General features: G+C 40.8%; 2 protein-coding genes across 2 annotated transcripts; both read left to right on the top strand.

Moving 5' to 3' along the window:
• Window positions 1–4,485: 4,485 nt before the first annotated feature.
• mymk (myomaker, myoblast fusion factor) lies at window positions 4,486–7,005 on the top strand. The gene is made up of 6 exons (XM_068738767.1): window positions 4,486–4,620; window positions 4,985–5,099; window positions 5,604–5,752; window positions 6,175–6,291; window positions 6,569–6,709; window positions 6,805–7,005. Exons 1-6 carry the CDS (start codon window positions 4,486–4,488, stop codon window positions 7,003–7,005), a joined length of 858 nt encoding a protein of 285 aa, XP_068594868.1.
• A 5,645-nt stretch (window positions 7,006–12,650) lies between these two features.
• On the top strand, window positions 12,651–21,688 carry slc2a8 (solute carrier family 2 member 8). Its single transcript, XM_068738355.1, has 11 exons — window positions 12,651–12,726; window positions 12,895–13,060; window positions 13,888–14,050; window positions 14,911–15,117; window positions 15,426–15,525; window positions 18,323–18,534; window positions 18,731–18,880; window positions 19,236–19,344; window positions 19,611–19,775; window positions 20,108–20,253; window positions 20,542–21,688. Exons 2-11 carry the CDS (start codon window positions 12,966–12,968, stop codon window positions 20,686–20,688), a joined length of 1,494 nt encoding a protein of 497 aa, XP_068594456.1. The 5' UTR covers window positions 12,651–12,726; window positions 12,895–12,965; the 3' UTR covers window positions 20,689–21,688.
• The last annotated feature ends 542 nt before the right edge of the window (window positions 21,689–22,230 follow it).

Here is a 22,230-nt window from a genome sequence, read left to right on the forward strand (position 1 = left end):
TGGACGGACAGACAAATGCAGGCATCACGTAAGTATGTAATACCAACACCAGGAAACCAGACATAGTTGGCGTGTCCTGACAAATGTCCTCATAAACTGTCTACTTTTCACATTTGTAAATACAATGATAGTATTGTCCCACACAGGTACCTTAAACCTGTTTAGGACAAGTTTGGTGTATTCTGCTTCCTGGAAAACAGAAAGAATCTCCAGCGCATTGACAGTGGAAGACATTATTGAACTGGAGCCAGACTGAATCACTGCAGATTGTGAGAGTATGATAATCTGTCAAAACAACATTTTCCCTCTTGAAAATATTGAAACTCCATTAAACGTGATCATAACTTGGAACAAAGAAACTAATTGAATTGAATGTTTAATTATGTTATATTTACAGTCATCTGACTTAAGGGGAATTATAAATTAAATAATGCTCAACTATACTCTAAAGGTGACATACTTTACGGCACAATACAGCAAATATCTCATTAAAGGTAATATCACATTGCTTTGTCTACATAAGATTAAATGGTCTACAGCTCATTCATGGTCTGAGAGATTTTTAAACAACCCTTGAAGCAATGGCACCCAGAAAAAAGCGAGGCTTAGTTCTTAGTTAAAGTTTGATGAACGAGGAGCACAGCAAAGGTTCCTGTAAGGGAAAGTGAAGGAAACATATGATTTCCTCCTTGTTAAGTTGTTTTGTATGAATAAAAGAGCAACTGGGTTGGGGATTGAATTCTAAACAAAGAATAAAAATAATATGTGAATTAAAAAAATAAAAGAAATTGTCAGACAAATTTGCTGGCAAAGTAAAAGAACACCATAAGGTGCAGGACTCCACTGGTTCCCATTTATCCTGTGTGATTTCTAGCTGAAATATAAGCACTGCCCTCCAATTATTTGTGAAAGAAGACCTGAAGGCTAGAGGTCGCAGCTACTTATTACTGAATCAAAAGGAACCCTTGTGTTTTTTCAGATGTGTGCAGGAAATCTGCTCTACATTCCCACACTAAACCACCATGTTTAGACTGAGGCTTCCTAGAGAGAAAGTCGCCACAGGCCACAAACCTCTCTGTAGTGAGTCTGAAAGGCGCACGAGATGAGCTCTTGCAGTAAAAATATCCATGTTCTTTTAGTGAGCCCTTTTCTTTTTTTAACCCACGTAAACCTTTTTACTGAGAGCATGATGACTTCAGCGCAACCAGCATTGCTAGTTGGATTTATTAGAATTTTAGATCACTTGGATTTATTTTTTAAGGAAAAGTTATAAGAATAATTCTGATAACAATAAATGGAATATATTATATAGACTTAGATGGTTAACAAACAACTTCTAAATATGACAGCCAGCCAATCTTAGAATTACTTATGCGCACATAAGCATTTCCTTCTTCTACATTCCCCTGTGAAAAGCTAGAATGTGAGGCATACATGAAATATCACTGTGTAATATATCAGAAAAAAGCTGCATTAATACTGTAAATTCTCTATAAAAGTTATTGTTCATGTGATGATGATGATGAATATATTTATTATATAGAATGTTGGAGTACAAGTACAGTCAATCAGTAGCATGTATTACAGTACAAGTAAAGTCAAACATCCTGTCTAAGAGGAGCATTTCAATAAAGCCCTTGCGGTCTTGTTTCCGTTGAAAGTCTTTAGTACATAAATCATCGACATTTAACAATACAAATAAAATAAAAATAAATTACTCCACAGATGCAAAATAACAATAAATTAAAAAGACACATAATATGTACAACGTAGGTGGACAAAAAAGGGGTTGGGGGGTTGATCCGGAGAGAGTCGTGATGACTATCTCCGTTTCTGCCCCCCTGAAAGGTGAATATTTAGGGCCTTTTTGAAGGAGGCCAAAGAGGTGCATGTTTTGAGGGCAGGAGTCAAACAGTTCCACCCTTGGGTGGCAGTATTGTAAAAAGATGATTTAGCCAACCATGTTGTCCAGCAAGAAACAAAGCAGTAATAAATTGGCGAAAAGGTTGGTCTAACTGGATTTGAAGTCGTTCAGTCACCATTACATGTTTTGTCCAACAGAGAGCGCTGACCGTGGAAGAAACCCATGCAGAGCAGATTCAGGGAGCACAACTTAACTCCACGCACACAAGACCTTATAGAGTTCATCCATCCATGTCAGTGTAACAGTGGATCTTGGCGATGCAAATGTCATCACCTATCCCGAACAGCCAATAATTAAAGGAGTAGGAACACGCAGGTGTGAACATGTCCCCGGGCACACAAAGTAGAAACACAACTGTGTGCGGCAACAGTCCATGCTCTCTGTTTGGAGTGTGCTAGGTCCGATACCCATAGCCTTTATCCTGCTGTCACAACTCATAATCCAAAATGTACACAGACCTTGACTTTGTTTAACCAGGTCTCAGGGGGCCCCACAATGGTCTCCATGGGTCAGCTAAGGTTGTCTGACTCAGCCAGCAAATAACAGTGGTACAAATGAAGATTCAATCCACCTCGTGAAGGATCATAGATGTATTATTATTCTCACAGAAAGTAGCGATCCACCTGCTAAATACAAACAACCATATAAACAAAGTCTTTGTTAAATGTTAAATAAACACATGCGACTTGCCAGTTTTGGATGGTTAACGCAAAGGTTCCAGAACCATTTCTAACCCAACGGGAGGGTTCAATCTGCAGAGAGGTTCCCGGCAGAGGGCGTGGCTAGGCCACAGCATGGTTTCCAAAACCATCGCGGCTGGGAGTTTTGTTTCCAGACATGGCCACGTCACTCGGGTTTCTGAAACACTCTGAGAATCTGAGCTGTGGGCTGAAACCCCTCAGAAATACTGCACCCTTTGTGCGGCTGCCTCAAGCCTTTGAACAGGTGTAGCAGCTGAGAAGAGAGCAGAGGAGGGCAACTGCCACCTCACCCCCCCATCATGGGATCATTTAGGACGCACTGAAATCCTCTCGATGGACAACAGCCGAGTGCAGAGTCAAATATGGTTACAATAAGCGGAGGCAAATAGAAATTAGCCTTAGATGGTACATGACAAAGCATTTGTTCATGCGTTCCACTCTGGACTGTCAATGTACATCAAAAGCATATTTCTGCACCATGTTTCGAATCTTATCAGGTCACGGCCACAAAGGGGAAATGTACTGCTGTGCTATTTTTAAGATCAGCTGCTTGGTAATTGGTGGATCACTGTGAACCTGCACTCTGGTCTAGTTGCCTCCTAGGGTATCTTTGAAATCAGGCTACTGGTAACTTTCCAATTCTTATTCATTTAGATATGTTGGGTTTGAATTCGTGTTCTGCTGGCCTGGCTTCATCCTCTTGTATGTAGCAATGGTGATTGTTTGATTTAGAATAACATTTATAGTATAATGAATGACTGGAAATGCCCTTTATAGGTCAGCACTGATATGATCAGGGGTCTGTTTTCCAAATTGCAAGACATCAGCAGCAGTCGACTGCTTCACCTGACTCATGTCTGCTGTTATATTTTTACTACCCTCTCAGAAGCAGATTGGGTTCTTTACAATGTGAGTATTAACCCCCAACCCAGGGCTGGGTGAATGTCTCGAAAGGGTGTAGCTTCTGAAGGAACATCCCATCATATGGCCACATCAGGCAACGATGACAGATGTTTAATGCCCTACTCAAGTCAGACTTACTTACTTTTTTATATATATAAATCAAATTTACCATTTTGTTTTTTAATTTCAAGAGAAAAATGTAGCCCAAGAAGGAAATGACAAATGAAAGCAAACTGTCCTCAAACCGCAGTGAGAAAAAACACCCGTCTGTAGAAAGTTGGACTCTTTTTTAAATTTAAGCACTTTTTTGTTTCCTTTCAGTTGATATAAAATATCTGAACCCGGCCTGAAAGGCTTCCTAACTTAGATCCACGCTTTACCTCTTATTACCATCATTGATTTTAAACCCCATAGACTTACATTGAAGCATGGCACTTACTCTATGGTTATGGGTGTATTGATAAACCGGCTGTTTCTGTCTATTCTGTCTCTTCTGACAAACAAGGGAAAACAATCACTGAGAATCATTTTGCAGCCCTTTTTTGCTCCCTGGATTGAAACCGACATACAGTACGACGTGTCAGCCCTCGCCCTGCTTGCGGCCCCTCCCATGTGGCACTGGTATGCAAACAGCTGTCCATCCCATGACGCTGCACGTACAGGACTCTGTGGACCGGCCAGCCAGGGGGACATTTAAATTTTAAAGAGCCAAGCTGAACAGCTGTGTGTGTGTGTGTGTGTTTCCTGCTTCATGGGAGTGCATGTAACTCACTATCAGACTCACTGGACACACAATAAGAACCACTGGACTTGAGGACACCTACTTTCCTAGCTATCACTTTTAATACAGTAGGCTAAACTTAACATCTAAGACTGAGGCTCCTCTGACGGAAATTCATCCACACCTCGTCTACACTTGATGGTTTCTCTGTGAGCTGTGTCTCCAGTCTCTTCACCATGGGTGCATTTATCGCCAAGATGCTGCTTCCAACAGTGAGCAGCCTGGTGTTCCTGCCTACAGCAAGCGTGGCTGCCAAGAGAGGCTTCCACATGGAGGCGATGGTCTACTTCTTCACCATGTTTTTCACTGCAGTGAGAAGGCTTTTTTGTTTTTTTCTTTCTGATGGGATTTCCGTTTGTGTTTGAGGGAATTCTTTGTCACTGAATGTGAAGGTGGCTGAAAACACTAATGTCTGAATCTAATATGATAAAGATTGTAGTTTTGCAGATTGTAGAAGTTTCAGTAACTGTAAGCAGTGAATATTATGAATAATGTGCACGTCAGTATTGCCACACGGCAACAAAACCTCTTACTTTTAGCTACACAGATTGCCTATTTTTAAATAGCTACTAGTGATCACACACTTTGTTCAAGTATAACTTAATGAGCTCAGCTGGATGTCATCCTAGATTTTGGTCTGTCTGACTTGAACATGTCTGACATGTCTTTCGGTAGATCTACCATGCATGTGATGGACCTGGACTTTCCATCCTGTGTTTCATGAGGTACGACGTTCTAGAGTACTTCAGCGTTTATGGCACAGCTCTCTCCATGTGGGTCACACTCATTGGTAAGTCCTCGTGTATAGCACCTTTTACATTAGGGCCCCAACTTTAGAGTAGAATAGAATAGAATATATCTTTATTGTCATTGCACAAAGGCATCCTCTTACCTCTTATATCCTTTGATCATTTTACTCATTGTCATTCCTCAGTTTGACTTATTTCACTCCTTCTTACGGTCGGCACTCTTTCTAACGTTGGCGTTGCAACTTTTATAACCATTGAATTTGGTCCCGTAAAACACCAAGCAACTAAGTTATTACGATTACATTATTGATCTTTCTGAAAAACTCATAGTGATTATTAATTCTGATTATCAGCACCGACACTTTTCAAGCAGAAGGGTATTAAGCTACCAGATCTGGCTGCAACAGCTGTTGATAGCATATGCTGTCTTTGACTTCAAGTCACATGCTTGTCCTTGGCATTTTATATAATGTGGGCTTTAATTCACACACTATGACCAAATTGAAGTTGATTGATTAACATGTGGTTGCGTGCCATGGCTCCAGCTTTGGGAGACTTTGATGAACCTCAACGCTCCAGTATTACCATGTTTGGGGTGTTGACGACTGCTGTGAGGATTTACCAGGATCGCTGGGGCTATGGGATCTACTCTGGACCAATTGGATCAGCTGTCTTCCTCATCACTGTCAAATGGGTCAGTTACTGTCCATAGGCAGGTCTGAGTTGGTGTTAAATACTGTATGTGGACATTTTTATGCCATGTCAGCAAATGCTTATCTGTCCTGCCCATGATAGTCATTCCTTTTTTTTTAAATCTCCTACTTATTCTTGTGCATCTACTTTATATCCATCTTCTTTTTTTAACAATCTTTTTGGCATGTCCTCTCCATTTCTGACATGTTTTATCGTCTTATTCTTCATCAGCAATTCCTTTGTTTGTCTTTCTCATCTCCTCTGCCTTCCTTTCCATTCACTCCTTTTTAATCCACCTTCACTTCATCTTTTGTTCTTCTTCCCTTGCACATTTTATTTTTTTACCATTAAACCCATTAATCCTCTTCACCAGTCTTTTCAAATTGGCCTGTGTCTAATCTGTGTATATCGTTATAATTTTAGCTGCAGAAGATGAGGCAGTTAAAGGCAGTGTACCCAGAAAAGACGGTGTACACGCAACAGGTCGGTCCAGGCTGCTGCTTCGGAGCGCTGGCTCTGATGCTACGTTTCTACTTTGAGGTGACATCATCAAAATTAAACTATTCCTTACACGCAAATATTTAAAAAAAGGCCACCATAACAGGCCATAAGATCGTTTGCCACAAGGCTACATTTTCACTGACTTCACTGGGAGATCAATTTCTGCAAAGTTTATTATATTGTCACATCCAAAAATAAACAGTAAAAAGGCAGAATATACCTACTTCAATGCCTTTTTTTTCCCCATTAATATACATTTAAATTAATGATAAATCAAGTCACCTTGAATCGGATGTCTGCGTCCTCTTCACTGTAGGAATGGGACTACGCCTATGTCCACAGCTTCTACCATCTGTCTCTGGCTGTGTCTTTCATTCTGCTGCTGCCGAAGAAGAACCGCTACGCAGGGACAGGACAAAACGCCGCTAAACTGAGCTGCTTCACGCTCTGCTGCTGTGTATGTTGCATTTATTATATTATAAACCACTATTATCAGTCGGGCTCAAATCAATGCATCCTTCTAATCCCGCTTCCTAATTGTTCCCTCTCCAGTCTATGTCCCCTGCTTCGTCTAAAGACAAGACGGAGAAGCAGAAGAAGAAGTCACCTCAGACTGTGTGGACAATCCCCACTAAAAAGCTATGGAAACAAGCCTGCAGTACCCCGACTCTGCCTCTTTACAATCCCCCGGCCCCCACACCTACCAAGGGGACCAGCGTCAGCAAGCTTAAAGAGGTGAATGGCTGGAAGTGACTGAACTAACACACAACTGGCCTAACGTAGGAGGACTTCATTCTGAAGATCAAGAAGAGATAGTGGCCAGCTAAGAGCAGGAAATGGGAAAATCATCAAATAACTGTCATGCAAATGCTGATAAACTTGCACGTGGCTGGTATTTCAGCAGGAAACCAACCGTCACGTCGACGCTCCTTTCTACGCCAAAACAAACGTTTTTTTGGCTGGTAGAATATTTACGTTTATTCACGCTACTGTAGCCAGAAGGTCAAGAAGCAAAAGCGCCCTGATGCTTTCCTAAAATTTAAGGGACAAGAGCGAATGAGGAATCAGGTCTGCGTTGCCATCAAAGACCCAATAGGAACTAGGCTGTCTGAAGCACTTGTCCAAAGTTGAGGACAGACAGAATCCTACAAAAGAACACACATACACACAGCACGAAGAGGGAGACAGTGGCTGAGACAAGACAGTAAAACTGACTGGAAGATTTATGAGCAGAACAAACAAGCAGATGTTTTATCTCTCCAAAATATATAAATTGTCTTTAGAAATGTTCCCCAGGGGAGACCTTTCGTCTACTCGCCTCTGTCTGTCTGTGCACCCTCCTCTTTCTCTTTTCCGTCCCTCTCAGTGAGGGAAACCACGTGGCTGAAATCATTTACGAGACTGTAAAGCAAAGTTTTATTGTTTTTATAGATACACGAGTTCCCAAATGTGTCATGGGGAGCTTCAGACTTTGGAGTAAGAGGAGGTGGTAGGCCCAGACATCAGCCTGTGACTCTTCAGAAGGATCTGAATGTGTTTGTGGAGCAGCAGGTGGACTCCTCCGACTCCCCTCTGGTTAACTCTGGTTCACTGACAGAACTGCTCTGTCTACAACCTCCGTCAGACTGTGTGATGATTCCAGTGAAAACATTGATCTGCTCATTTGTATTTGTTATTTATTGCCGTACAGACTGTATATTCAGTACAGTGTGCGTTTTGTTTTTGATCCATTTATACATTTTTACGAAATAAAATCAAATGTTGTGAACCTGCTTTTGACAACAGATGCTACTTAAACAGCCTTGACCATCTCCGCCATTATGACGCAGTGATCAATACTTAGCTCAGAAGCCAACCGGAGGAAAACACTTGGCAGGAGCATTGCTCAAAGTTCACTGCTGTCTAGCAAGACTAATCCAATTTCCAACCTGCATATCCCCTTACACTTTCACTTGCCGACATGGGGATGTGCGTTGATGTATGTCATCTGACCCGATCACTACCCAAAAACTACAAGCGTGTGTCTTAGACAAAACAGTCTCCAGCCAAAACGTGAATGAACCTCTCCTCCAACAGGGAACGTTTTGAGCTGGGGCCAACCCGACAGCTCCCATGCCCAGAAAAAAAAGAAGGTGTTTTTGTCTGGCCTCAGGAACCTGGCTCACGAAGGCACTGGCACCACCCAAGCTGGCGGCTCCTCCCGGCCCTGACAGGACAGTAACTTGAGCCTTTTATTGCAAAAGTGTGAAACACTTTTCAGCTCCTTTACGACCACTGTCTGTCCCGAACCACTCCGTTGAAGGTGCTGAAGCCCCCCCCCCCCCCCCCCCACACACACACACACACATTTAGGACTGTATTGCTATACCTGTGAAGACTTTCTGCTATTTGTAAGTCCTTAACTCAACATAACAATTTGACATTCCTATACCAATTGATCCTCCTACCAAGTGAAAAGTGTAAACTTTAAGCTTGTTGTGGGGAGCATCACAATGTCTTTCCATATTTACCCGACCTTTTAACACATAATGTCCTCAGAAGAACAGAAGCACACCTGAGGGTCTGAACCCGGGCCTGTCCGCTGCAGGTCACGCCGCTCAGCAGACATTAACAGTGTCAACACAATAAGGGTTGATTGACACGGGAGGTGAGCGTGGTCGTCTCGTCCGTGGTCGTCTGTACCAACATTCCACGCTGGCGTGGAATTTCAGTGGGTATTGAAATATAATGAAGAAATACATCTGAACAAATACAAAAAAATATGGCTTCTATACCAGACAAGAACGCGCTCTCCAGTATTCCACACGCTATGACCTATTCAGAGAAACTATGCAGTATTCCATTTCATTAGTTAATCAAGCACTATCGCGCGCAGCATGAATTAGAGACTGCAGTGTGTTCCGTATATGCGTGCAGTTCTCTTCCTATGCCATTGTGCCACAAGCCCTCTATCTGTGTCAGCTGTTGCCACAGCTGTTGGCCGTGTTGTGAGATCAGCTGTCTCTTAGAGAGCGCCACAAATGCTACAGCCCAAACACAAACACTCCTGATACTGATTAACCAGTGATGCAAGCGAAGCACCAGTTACATGCACTGGTTCGGCCGTTATCAGCCAGTAACAGAAGAGTCAGAGTAAAGAAACGATGATGTCGTTTTTGTTTTGTCTTTGGCGTTAAAAGAGGACGAAATCACATCTGCTTTATTTCTGTCTTGTTTCATCTGACATGGATTGTCAAACTGGTCATTGCAATTCAAGGCGTCTGGGATATTATTCTCAGTTGAATTGTAGATACTCGGGTTTTAATGTTCTCTTACTTCTTTCTAAATTTCAGTTTCATACCTCCCCAGCAGCGAAACGCCATCCTCCCACCGAACCGTCAATTTGCTGATGTAGTGATGTGCTTGCTGAGGAAACATGTTTTCCTTTAATGAATACGCTGCCAGATTTGTTTAAATGCAAATTAAACTTATGTTGTGCATTTTGCATCATGTTATTTATGCACGATTGCTGGTTATTAACATGCTCATCTCTCTATTGTTTGAAATGCCGGACATTTTTAAAGCTTAATCCAGCAGAGATCATAGCTTCATATGGATATGTTTAATTTAGCTCTTAAAAAAATCAAACTGAATTGATCAAATTAGGCCAAGCAGAATTGTTGCAGAATCTAGATACGGTTTTTTTAGTCAGTCCTCAAGCTTTTTTGGAACTCATTAGACATGGAAAGCAAGAAAGGGCTGATTAAAGGCAGCGGGATACAACACTGGACTGTCCTGGGAGCAGCCTTCAGCTAAGATTGTGCCTCTGCTGCCACCTATCGCATAGCAAATAGCAATGTCATAATTGAAGTTTTGCCAGTGCTGATTTACACCCTGCAGTCTGTCGTTTTTGTGAGTCTGAGCTGAATATTCTCTCTTGTTTAGGCTCAAAGTAGTTTGAATTAAAGATGTTTTGGTCTTTTTTAAATATGAAGGATACGGTTAAAAGTCATTAACAGTGTGTAGAGTAACAATTCAAATGCATGTTTATAAAGACACAACAGATATGTAGATAAAGCTTTTATCACTGATTCTTTTTTTAATCATTATACATTAATTCCATCGTCATCAATAAGATAAACTTCTCGGACCACCCCGACCTTGTATTTCAGTAACGCCTCACGATGAACTGGTCCCGTGCCACTTTGTGTCGGCTGGAAGTGTGTGATGACCGGAGGCCCAATGCGATGCACGGTTGGATGTTCATGGAGAAATGATCGAAATCTTTTCCTTAACCTGCCAGGAGAACAGCTTTAGCCCACCATCATGACAAAGTGGTCTTAAATGTCAGCAAGGATTAGCACAAACAGTGAATTGCATCTGTTGTAATGCCCACATTTAATAGGCGACTGATTGTTTCTCATAAGTTGCTGATAACTGTGAGTTTTCCGGGCACACACGTGATTCTGTTTCGGTATTTTTTTTTTGGTGAAATGTGTCAACATTAGTAGGAGACTATTGTCTTCCTCTCAAGTTGCAAATCAAAGCGTGTGTGTTACAATAAGGGTGTTAAAATGTTAAACAATTGAATTTTAGGATCAACAAATAACATATGATCTGAAAGGGAAGATGATTTCTTAAAAAGTTGCACACAAATGTGTCATTTGTTTGGAAGACCAGCGTATTGTGCAGGACAGCGAGTCGGGGTCATCAGGTTGGATCATCTCCTCAGCCTGCTGGTAGTCAGCCAGAGCAAAACATCACTTGTCCTGCTGAAAGAAACAGTCTGAAACATGTGGATGCACACACAACTGAATACATCCGGGCAACATAAGTCATTTGTTAGTGCATGACAGTTTGTAAATTTAAAATACAATGAAACATGCCCTACATTCAAATGCATAATGCAAATGTTGGGTGGTTGGCTTGTCAACAGGATTAGTTGGTGGAGAGACGGGTTTCAGGCCAGAGTGGACCGCTTTAAAGTTTGATGTAGATGAAGGGCCAGATCCAGGATCTGCAATTTGGTGCTTATCTAAATCTGCCCTGTAAAGCAGTTTGACTTTGGACGGCGTGATTGAATTAAAGGTGACTGTCAGGCCTAAATGGAGGTCAGCGCTCTACTGAGTGCCATTCTAGTTGTGATTTATAAGTGTGAAATAGGTAATAACAAAATCACCACTGCTGACTCAGCAGTGCTGAGGACAACTTTATCAAGCAAACAGAAGTATAAATACAAAATCCATTCAGGGGATAATGCAGTCTTGGAGTTATGTAGTGTTCCTTTCTTGTGGCTGATGAGTACAGTCTACACTACTGCAAATACATATTTTCTGCCTGCAGTAGCAGAAGACTGATTCAGAGTTGAGATACTTTGCAATGACTTATTCGGTTTATTTCAAACCGTAGAACACACGCACACGCACATGCACACGCACACGCACATGCACACGCACATGCACATGCACATGCACACTCACACGCACACAGACCTAACCTCACCTACGGTTTAAGTAGAGCCCTGCCTGTCCCTTTTCCTCCTCGATGGCTTTGTTGAGAAGCAGAGTCGCCACAGCAAAAAGGAGTCTGCTGAAGCACTGAACAGCAAAGACATTGTAGGTGAGAACCAGCTGTAAATGGGCCTCCGCTTGCACAGAGGCCTCTAACTGACCTCTGACCTCCTCTTCCTCCTCACTCAGCTCCGCAGCCTGGATGAGATCGTCGATGGCTGCTGTGAAATCTAAATCTTTCATGCGCCGATACAGAATCCCTCTGATGGACTTAGGTTTAACTGAGACTGAGTAATTACAAACAAAGATAACATGATGAATGCAAGCTCAGCAGGATTGAACTGATATTACATTACAACGGATAAACTCTGAAACAGATGACACTTCTGTCCGAATCGTTTCCTGCGCCTCTCTGTCCACCAGAAGAGAAGGAGAGGCTGGGAAAGCAAATTTGTCGCAGGGGCGCTAGAGAGTTGGTGACCCCAGGATTCAAGTTATACTGTTGAGATCCTTCGAGGTCAAAGGTCAAAGGTCTAATATTGTTTTGTGTCGGACCCAAACCTTGAATATATGTAACACATAGAAGACAGCTGTGAGTCTGCTCACTTATCAAATGTCTTTAATAATGGCTGACTGGTTTACACTGCTTTACTAGTGACTACATTACTCGTTATCATGACCGTCTCTCGTGGGACAAGCGTTAGCTTGTCAATAATTCGACTTGAAATTGATTAAAAAATCGATTCGCAGGTTCTATACGTTGTAAGAGATTCGAACAATGCGACCCTCGGGACACAGTGACGTTCGATTTCTGTCCCTGCGTGGAGACTTTTATTTTGAAATCAGGAAACGACACGCCCCGGTCATGATCAGCGGATCAGCTGACTGACATGTTGACGATGCAAGTCGGAGCCCGGTGCGGGAAGGAGCAGTCGCGCCGCGCAAAGCTTCGACCATGAGTGGCTGCTCGACTGTGACTTAAACGGTAAAGATGGTTTCTGACTTTTGAGTGTTTGAAGCGAGAGGAATGAGGATGTTTCTTTAGCGACAGCCTTTGATCGTGTGTGATTTTGCGTGTTTGTTTTTGTTTCCATAATCGCCTGACAGCAAATAGTGAGTTTATTTCAGGATTCATTTTGATTCTGATATTTAGACGAGCCTGACCCGGGATCCATGTGAAAAGCGATCACGACTGTACCCCAGAAAACTCGATCTGCTGTCGGCATGGCCATCCAGGGCGAGAGGAGAAGGCTGCTGGATTCGGAGGGTGAAGATGAGAGTCCGGCGGGGCTCATGTCGGAGCAGGATGCCTATCTGAGGTTAGACAGCAGGACAATGATCGTGGTACCCTGGATATTCAGCTCAAACATGAGTGATCTGATCCAGTATACAACGAGGAATTGTTTAAGAAGTGTTCCAATGCTTTTGAATGTCTTTGCAAATAATTCTATGGTATTTATAGCATTTGAAAGAAATGTATTTGTTATTCTGAAGATCAGTGTGTTTTATTTTTGCCCACTAAATAGTGGTTGGATCCAATCAGGTCGGGCTACATTTTTAAAAATATGACGTCATCATTTTGATGTTACTCTTCCGCACAATCCAGTTGGTTTGCTCTGCCAAGATAGAAAGATGCACGCAAAAATGTTGTTACGGAGTCGGAAGCTTGCAAAGACATTGGTAAACTCCTTGAAATGTTATCTACCCATCTATTTGTTTTATCACAACATCAATAAGTTGATCTGCTTCTTCAGTGCCTCATCTGATAACCTCAGAAGCTCAGACATGATCACAGAGCCATCAGCCATAACATCTGGATTTATCATTCTTACTGTCTACAATATGTTTACTGAAAACAAGCTATATTTTTAAAATGCATTTTTCTCTCTACTACTATTAAAAACATGCTTTATTGTTTGTCACCACCCCTTAAAGTCACATTGGACTTTCAACTTCTGTTGATCACATTCAATGTCAAAAGAACATGAACATAATTGCAATGAATTCTGAGTGACATACAAAAATTCAACTCTTGAACTGAAACTTTTAAACATATAGATGTGCTATTTTGGAAGCTACTGATTGTGCTCATGTTTTATCCAATGACCTTTGACCTTTACACCCATCTCTGTTACTCTTTCCACAGTAAAGTGAGGAATAGAAATTTGTACCTGGCAACATTTGCATCGGTTCTGGGTCCCATGAGTTTCGGGTTCGTGTTGGGCTACAGTTCTCCTGCCATCCCAGAACTCAAAAGGATCTCGGACCCTCGGCTGCAGCTGAACGATGACCAGGCCTCCTGGTTTGGGGTATTATGGCAGTCATGATCATTTGACCTCACATGACTGAACTGACTGGTAGTTTTAACTTGTCAGCCGTGCTCGTCATCTCATGGTTTCCTAACACACCCGATGAGATTTACTTAAATTCCGAGCCTGCTGTAATCCCCAAATAAACAAACGCATAAAAGATCCCTTGTAGTAGCACAAGTCAGTTTGGTTGACTTTGATATCTTATGTGAAACATGAAGTGTTCATAGAGCTGAACATAGACTACTCCCTTTATATGCTTTTAAACCCTCAATAGGTGATAAATATAAAATTATTATTATAAACTCATCTATTAAAAGACAGTGATACAAAGTTTTCCATAATTAGGTTTGTTAGATTTCTTACATTTAGACATTTGTTGTCATGTAATTTGTTTGTGTTGTCCCGCTCGGATGGTACCACGACACAGACTGACACGGCTGCCTCCACTTTATAATGCACTGCATGTGAGCAGGGATGACGCAGCCTGACTTACTTGAAGTCTATGTTCTTTTATAGTTTATTGTAAAGTTGTACTCTGTAGCTTTCAGAATCTGTTGGAATTCCATTTTGTTGACGGCATGAACGGTCTCTGTGTGACCCTGCGATGAGCTGGCGGCTTGTCCGGGGTGTGCCCCGCCTCTCACCCTTAGACAGCTGTGATTGGCTCCAGCAACACCCGCGATTCGGACTTTAGAAAAAGCAGCGAAGAGAATGAATGGAATCAGCATCGAACTCTTAACGACCAAGTCACAATACTGGCTAGCAGATTCTACATTTTTTTGGAGTGTCAGTCAGTCATGGGATAAAATGCATATTAACTTTTAGATTTTTTTTTTAATGCATCTCTTTTTTTTCAGTCCATAGTGACGTTGGGCGCGGCGCTGGGCGGCCTGCTGGGCGGTTGGATGGTGGAGAAGGTCGGCAGGAAGCTCAGCCTGATGTTCTGCTCTCTGCCATTCGTCCTTGGTTTCACTGTCATCATTGCAGCTCAGAACGTGGGGATGCTTTACCTCGGCAGAGCGCTCACTGGCCTGGCTAGTGGAGTCACATCTCTGACTGTCCCAGTAAGACGTGTTTGTCTGTCCTTTTCAGCTTTAAAAACAACAACAACCACAATGAAATAGAACTTTCACCTCAACCAAGAAATTGGTTCTGCTGTTTGTGTTTGTTTCTGTGTTATTAGGATTGCAATAGATTTCCTAGCAAATGTTCATTAACTGTTCATTGACTCATAATACAAGTAATTAATAATGATTATTAACAGGAATAATTGTTTAATCGTAGAACTCGTTTTCAAGTCGCATTCATTGTTATTTCTAGAGATAAACTAAAATACTTGTGTGCATTTTCCTTCTTTTCTTTTTGCATACAGCTGTATATCTCTGAGACGGCACACGAGCGAGTACGTGGGATGCTGGGCTGCTGTGTGCAAGTAATGGTAGTGTTCGGCATCATGATGGCATATCTTATAGGTACGTGAGCTCGCCTGGACCTCGTCTGGTGTCTGAAGTGTGACTTCCTTTTTTCTGAAACTGGCTGGATGAACTAAACAAAGAGAAGAATAACATCGACGTGACTTGGTCAGGTCACAGAGGTTCACAAGCTGTCAATCATTCATTACAACTTTACAACATCCACCAGTTATATAATGCAGAGCTCGATGTCTGCCCTTTCTATTTTTTTAAAATCTATATTCATCTTTATTAGTTCTCTTTACTGTCAAACAACATGGTTTTATATAAAGAGCTTACCGAAGGCCTCCATGCCTCCAGCAGTTGTGCTCATAGGGATCATTCAGGTTGTTTGTCCTTCCATCATGTACCTGTCAATGCTTCAATACTTTATTGTATTTGGCACAAACGTCCCCCTGGAGAAGGGCTGAAATAAAATCATCAAATGACTCACTCTGACATCACAAAAATATTTTCATCCATTCATCAAAAATATTTTGGACCATTTCCTCTAATAATTGTGATTTAATTTCACTCAAATTTATAATAACATGGAATTATGATTACAAATATTCTACAATAGTTCAATGAGGTCAGGAAAAAGTATTACATTATAACATTGAAAACCCAATTTACAGATTCAAAAATCAGTTAAAAATACCCATCAACTCTGATTCACTTTTACTTTTCAAGGTTGGTGCATAAAGATACCAAGAACAATTTAGAAGTGTTTGATGATGATCCAGATCACCATGAGGATGATCTAAATCTAATTACAAGGGGAATGAGCTGCTTGCCGGAGTTGTGCGCTCTCGGCGTGCTTTTTTAGTTGGGGAAGAAATCTATTGAATTTCCATTCTGGCTTTGAAATTCAGAAAAAACGAAAAGATTTATGGAGCAGAATCTGATAAATGAAGCCGATACTGAATAACTGAAACCTGTTGTCCCAGTCTGTTGCCAAAACCGTCACTCCCTAAAGTGTCATCATAAAATACCAACTTTGCAGAAGAAGAAAAAAAACAACACCATGTTGACAGACTAACATGAAAACGGTCGAATAGGGTAGATTTTCAATGAACCCAGGTGTTTTGACCTCCGGGGTATGTTTGTGGTGTTGTTGATTTCTTTTGAAGAGCTTCTCATGCAAATATTGAACAAATAGCTTGCTGCATGGCTAATGGTACCAAAACAAGATGTCTGTGAGCCACCACAATATTTGAATTGGTCCCAAGTTACATAACTTTCAGACATTGCCGTATTTGTGCGCCAACGAGCTGAGCTCCATAATGGCATGTCAGAATCCTAAGTTGCTCCAAGGTTTTGTATACCTTGAAGCAAAACACGTTATCTGAACATTATTCAACTGGCCATTGCTCATCTCTCTTCTGAATTTTGTAGATTCCTAAACAACAGATTCTGCTAGAATTACCTTTATTGGGCTAAGGCTAAGCAAAGGTTGCAATGAAGATATGACTACCGGTAAATCAGTGGATGTGCTCATCCTCTGATGATCAGAGGCCTCAATGATTTCCCTGTGTGAACAGTGCTGCTTCTGGCTAATCTTGTTCTGTAAATGCCATTCATATTTATGGAACCAGCTGTGTCACTTCTGCAGGTCTGTATCAGAGGTTGGTGAAAGAAGGTTTGCCGTGACATTTGACACGCATGCTCATATATTTGATCATATCTCAAATGTTCCACAATCTAAAGATCTGTTTTCCCTGAAGTCATATTTGCCACAAAACTAGTTGATGTTCAGCAAAAAAGTGAACAGTGTGATGGATGTAAAAAATCCAGTGGAACAATCGGATTAGCAGATGAGTATATTTTTAGATGCGGTGGGTGGAGTGGAAAAGTGGTTCTGATAAAGCTCCTCTGTCCTGCAAAATTCAGTCTGTCATGGGAAGTTCAGTCCCTGCAAAAAATGAGAACACAACTTAATACTCAAACATTCCCATGAAAATAAAAAATTGAGACAAAAGATCAAATGCATCTGATAAAACTTGATAGAACATCCTTAGCGTTCATCGTTCCATTAGAAGGTCACTTACCAGGTGTTTAAAATGGTCGAAATCTCCTCGTTCCAGTCAGTACCAGACTCTTATACCAAAATTATCACAAGTACATTTTTTCAGCATCCTTGTGGGCCATCAGTCCCTCAATCTTTTGAATGCGTAAAACTAGAAAATGGATGCAACATAGGAGATAATTGTTTTATTCTATTAAAGTAAAGGAATACAATTTTCTTGAACAACTGTGGTATTGTTGTGCAGTTGCTTTTCAGTCTCGTCATAAAACTGTTAGATCTGCACTGCGATAAAAAAAAAGAGGCTCAGATCTTTCTCTTAAAAATGATATTACATAGAAACCAAGTTGTATTGCAAAAGGTAAGTAACATTTTTTTTGGCATTTGTAAGTGTGGAAATGGGTATTTGAAATTAAGCAAAAAAATTAGTTTTATCATTTAAATAAATAATAAATAATGTCAGTGTGTCGAAATTAAAAGACCAGAATATCCTCAAGTGGCAGAGTGAGTGGGAATTTACGGAGCAGTTATTTTAATCGGGGGTGACTACTGGTTGGTCTTGTTAAAATGATATCAAGATAAAATCTAAATGAAATAATATCTGAATTTGACTTGAATTTTTTGGGGGTGACGAATCAATTGAAAAGTTGAGGATCAACTTTTTTTCCAACCAGGATAGAGCTGACCCAGTAAATCCACTCCATTATCAATGTATTCATATCATTTAGAAAATACCGTAATGTTTTCCCGTTTCAAGCTTCTCATTCACACCAGTGTGAACTCATCCTCCAGGTATCTTCCTGGACTGGCGCTGGCTGGCGATCTGCGGCTCCATCCCACCTACGCTGCTGATCGTCTGCATGTGCTTCGTGCCTGAGACGCCACGGTTCCTGCTGTCAAAAGGCAAGAGGCGCGAGGCGGAGGAGGCTCTACGCTTCCTGCGAGGACCAGATGCCCCCGTTGAATGGGAGTGTTGCCGCATTGAGGAAACCGGTGATGAGCTAGTGAGTCTGTGGTTGTTCATTTGGCTGTGGTGGATAGTGTCAGCCAATGAGAATGTAGCTTATAATCAAGTTGAGGAGAACAAAACGTAAAAAAAAAAAAGACAACGGTAACTCTACCGCGGGTGGAAATGCTAAAATAAATACCCAGATCTTGCTTGCTGTCTCAATGTCTGACTGATTGGATTGTCTTTCTCAGGGTTCTAGCTTCCAGATGTCTGACCTGAAGGATCCTGGTGTCTACAAGCCTCTGGTGATTGGCATCATGCTGATGTTTTTCCAGCAGATGACAGGAATCAATGATATCATGTTCTATGCTGAATCCATATTTGAGCAAGCACATTTTAAGGTGAGTGGATTAGGATTATCTATTTAAGGGCAAGTAACAGCGCTGTGTAAAACATAAATAGAAAAAAAAGACATGTCATAATGTCATGTCATTGTCCTTTTTGACAATAAAACAGACAGGAACATATGATCCGTTCAGTGTAGGAAGTTCCATTTATTATTTTCTGCTCTGATCAACTGAAAAGCCATGGGTGTGCTTTTGCGTTCCTGATTTAAGCCTTCCACAGAATCTAAAAATAAAATCACTTTTATACTTCAAGCAATTTACAAAGGTTTAACAGTCTTTGTAAATTTTATGTGAAAATATATTTGTGTTATCGTGAGTGAATAGTCGTGACTGTGTGGTTGTCTTGCAGGAGAGTAACCTGGCTTCAGTGATCGTGGGTCTGATTCAGGTCATCTTTACAATAGTGGCAGCTCTGATCATGGACAAAGCTGGAAGGAAAATCCTTCTTGTCATCTCAGGTATTTTCAAACTAATAAATTATGCCTACTTTTCTTTAATGTTTTAAGAGATCTTTGGCAGCCTCGGATTTTAAAGCACTGACAATAAGTAACAATTTCTCAAGTAAAAATAAATACTCTAATAAAGACATGTGATTTGAATATAGATGTATAAAATTATAGACAGAGAGTTCAGATTTTTATTTATTTGATAATTTCATTCAGTTCATCTAATTTTTTAGCAACAGACAAGCATGTCAGGTCATGACATTTTTTTCATAACAAAGGTGTTGCCATGGCGATGAGCACAACAGCATTTGGGGTCTACTTCCACCTATTGTCCAAACCTCACCACAGCACCGTGGCGCTGGACATCCAAAGTGCTGTTGCTGAAGGACCTCACCCTGATCTGTCCTGGCTGGCCCTGGCCAGCATGGCTGTCTTCATCACAGGTGAGCTCTTCAAATTCAGTCAAAATTAGTAACATGTGCTCATCAGCAGTACGTTTTAAAAAGGTTTTACATGTTGGTCTCTAAAGAGGAGGACAGAAAGCTAATGGAGGACTAGTAAGTGGGGACATTTGCAACAGAGTTTTCATTATAGACTATTAGACTGATTGTTTCTCCACTGAACAAATGTGTATCTGGATAATGTTAGCTGTAGCATCACAAAGGTCAATGTAGAGTCAGGCACAAAATATCTAAGGAACTTTAAAATTTGGGGCAGCTACACTGGCTGTTTCCAAGAACATGAATCGTGTCCATTAATTTGTCACTGTGTTCAGGATTTGCTCTCGGGTGGGGTCCAATCCCGTGGTTGCTCATGTCAGAGATTTTCCCTGTCAAAGTGAGGGGGTTTGCCAGTGCTGCCTGCGTCCTCACCAACTGGGGCTTGGCCTTTGTCGTCACCAAAACATTCCAAGACATGATGGTGAGTGCTCAGCACTAAACTACTGCATCGCTAGAGCTTTAGTGGTGTAAACAAATGACTGACTGAAGAAAGAGCCTGTAATGAGCCGCATATAAAGTCAGACACGAGGTAGGATCATTTGAGTCCTCTGAGGAGTTCATGAACAAAGTAAGTAAGATAGACCAGGTTTGATGAGGTGGAGAGAGGGCTTAGTCTAAGGAGAGCAAGCATTTCTGCAGCTCTAGGCCAAGTGTGATTTACTTACTGACTTATTTTTCATTTATATATATATATATATTTATTTTCCAGATTCTTCTAACCAGTGCTGGGACCTTCTGGCTATTTGCCTCTATGTGCATCGTCAACGTCATCTTCACCATTGTCTTCATCCCAGAAACAAAGGGCAAGACATTGGAGCAGATTGAAGCTATTTTCAGAGGGACATCAGGTCCTTGAAGCTACACTCGCTTCTCTTTTCTGTACCGACTGGCTCTTGGTACATGTGTCGTCATTAGAAGCTCATCTAATCTGTCTTCAGGAAGGTTACAATGTGCATTTTACTGATTTTGTGATTTAAATGCACACACTTTTGTAAGGTGTAGTTGATGATGCTACGGAACTGAGATGTGTTTCTGATATTTTATTCATCTGTATATATTAATGAGGCCTGACTCAACTTGAATCTCAGTCTTAAATAATATATTTATCAGATGAATAAAAATGGTTCTCTACAGGTCAAGTCTTGAGGAAAAAAATATAGGTAACAACTAAAAAAAATAAAATAATAATAATTCAACGCATAATTATTTGAAAATGGACTAAATTAGTCATTTAATCACAGCTTCCTTTGGGAACTGCCCTCTGGGACATTCAGGTTCCCTTTGTGAAAATGGGTGAAGTGGAATCTTCTGTCTCTCTACCTCCAATAAGTGATTACAGTGATATGACTGTGCACCTCCCCTTACAAGTCTCAGTCCTGTCACTTACCTCTAATTCTATACGTTTACATCAGCACATGGTTTGGAGTTTAATGTCAATAACATGTAATGGGTGTCACATGTAACACTAAGATCTTTACACTTTCAAAATTTAATTTTGTTTCCACCCCAGTTCTTTAAGTTTAAAAAGTTTCTTTATTTTTAAAAATCTGTGAATTTTAAACTGTTATCCTGAAAGTTTTTAAATATACCACTACTACTACTACCGGTACTACTACTTTTCCACCATCCTCCTCTCGAGCACTCCTCCCACACGCGGAATAGACTTTCCGCGGGAGCTTATTGGTTGGCCTTGAAGAAGAATTTATTCAAGGCCAACCAATAGTCAATAGTCCTCCATCAGTTTTGGAAAAACTTAAACCTGACACTGGTGAAGCATTCATCCATTTTCTTGCTACAGCTGCTGTATTTCAGGTGTTGAGGCTGTTTTGTAAGTCGAACTGAGAATAAAGTCTTTCAATAGAATCAAGTCTCACACAATGGTTATTTTAGTATTTTATTTATCCTGTTCAAGGTGGGCTTTTCCTAATGTGTGCTTTCTTTGTGAACACTCAGACATGCAAAACATCATAAAAGTTGCTAATTTTTGATCAGATATTTGTTCAGATGTTCTTGAATTTATTTTCCAGTTCATGGGTTGGATGGTAATTTCAATGATGTGATTCAGCTCCTGTTTATCCTTCAGCAAATACAACAACCACCAATCCAGATGGTCTGGTTCTACGGCCTGCGTCATAGGAAAGAACTCAAGCAATATGGCACTGTCACAGATGTAAGGAACCAGAATTACAGACTTTTCAGATTAGAAAAAAACCCATTTCATTTGTTTGAATTACCAGAATTCTAATTGACAGATTTATTAAAACAAAATACATTTTCAAATTGCTTGAAAAACTCTCAGGTGTTAATAGCATTTAATTTTGAGAAATGTTCAGATACACATCCATGATATAATTTCTTATGTGTATAATTATATATTTTGAGGAATACAAAATGTAAA

Source organism: Brachionichthys hirsutus, chromosome 4 (assembly GCF_040956055.1).
Source record: "Brachionichthys hirsutus isolate HB-005 chromosome 4, CSIRO-AGI_Bhir_v1, whole genome shotgun sequence".
NCBI classification, from domain to species: domain Eukaryota; kingdom Metazoa; phylum Chordata; class Actinopteri; order Lophiiformes; family Brachionichthyidae; genus Brachionichthys; species Brachionichthys hirsutus.

Bases quoted from the DNA above. Each gene is read 5' to 3' on its own strand.
- mymk (XM_068738767.1), top strand. From the start codon at position 4,486: ATGGGTGCATTTATCGCCAAGATGCTGCTTCCAACAGTGAGCAGCCTG. The intron at 6,292-6,568 runs GTGACATCATCA...TCTTCACTGTAG, and splicing joins TGCTACGTTTCTACTTTGAG to GAATGGGACTACGCCTATGT. The intron at 6,710-6,804 runs GTATGTTGCATT...TTCCCTCTCCAG, and splicing joins GCTTCACGCTCTGCTGCTGT to TCTATGTCCCCTGCTTCGTC.
- slc2a8 (XM_068738355.1), top strand. From the start codon at position 12,966: ATGGCCATCCAGGGCGAGAGGAGAAGGCTGCTGGATTCGGAGGGTGAA. The intron at 18,881-19,235 runs GTGAGTGGATTA...GTTGTCTTGCAG, and splicing joins TTGAGCAAGCACATTTTAAG to GAGAGTAACCTGGCTTCAGT. The intron at 20,254-20,541 runs GTGAGTGCTCAG...TTTATTTTCCAG, and splicing joins AAACATTCCAAGACATGATG to ATTCTTCTAACCAGTGCTGG.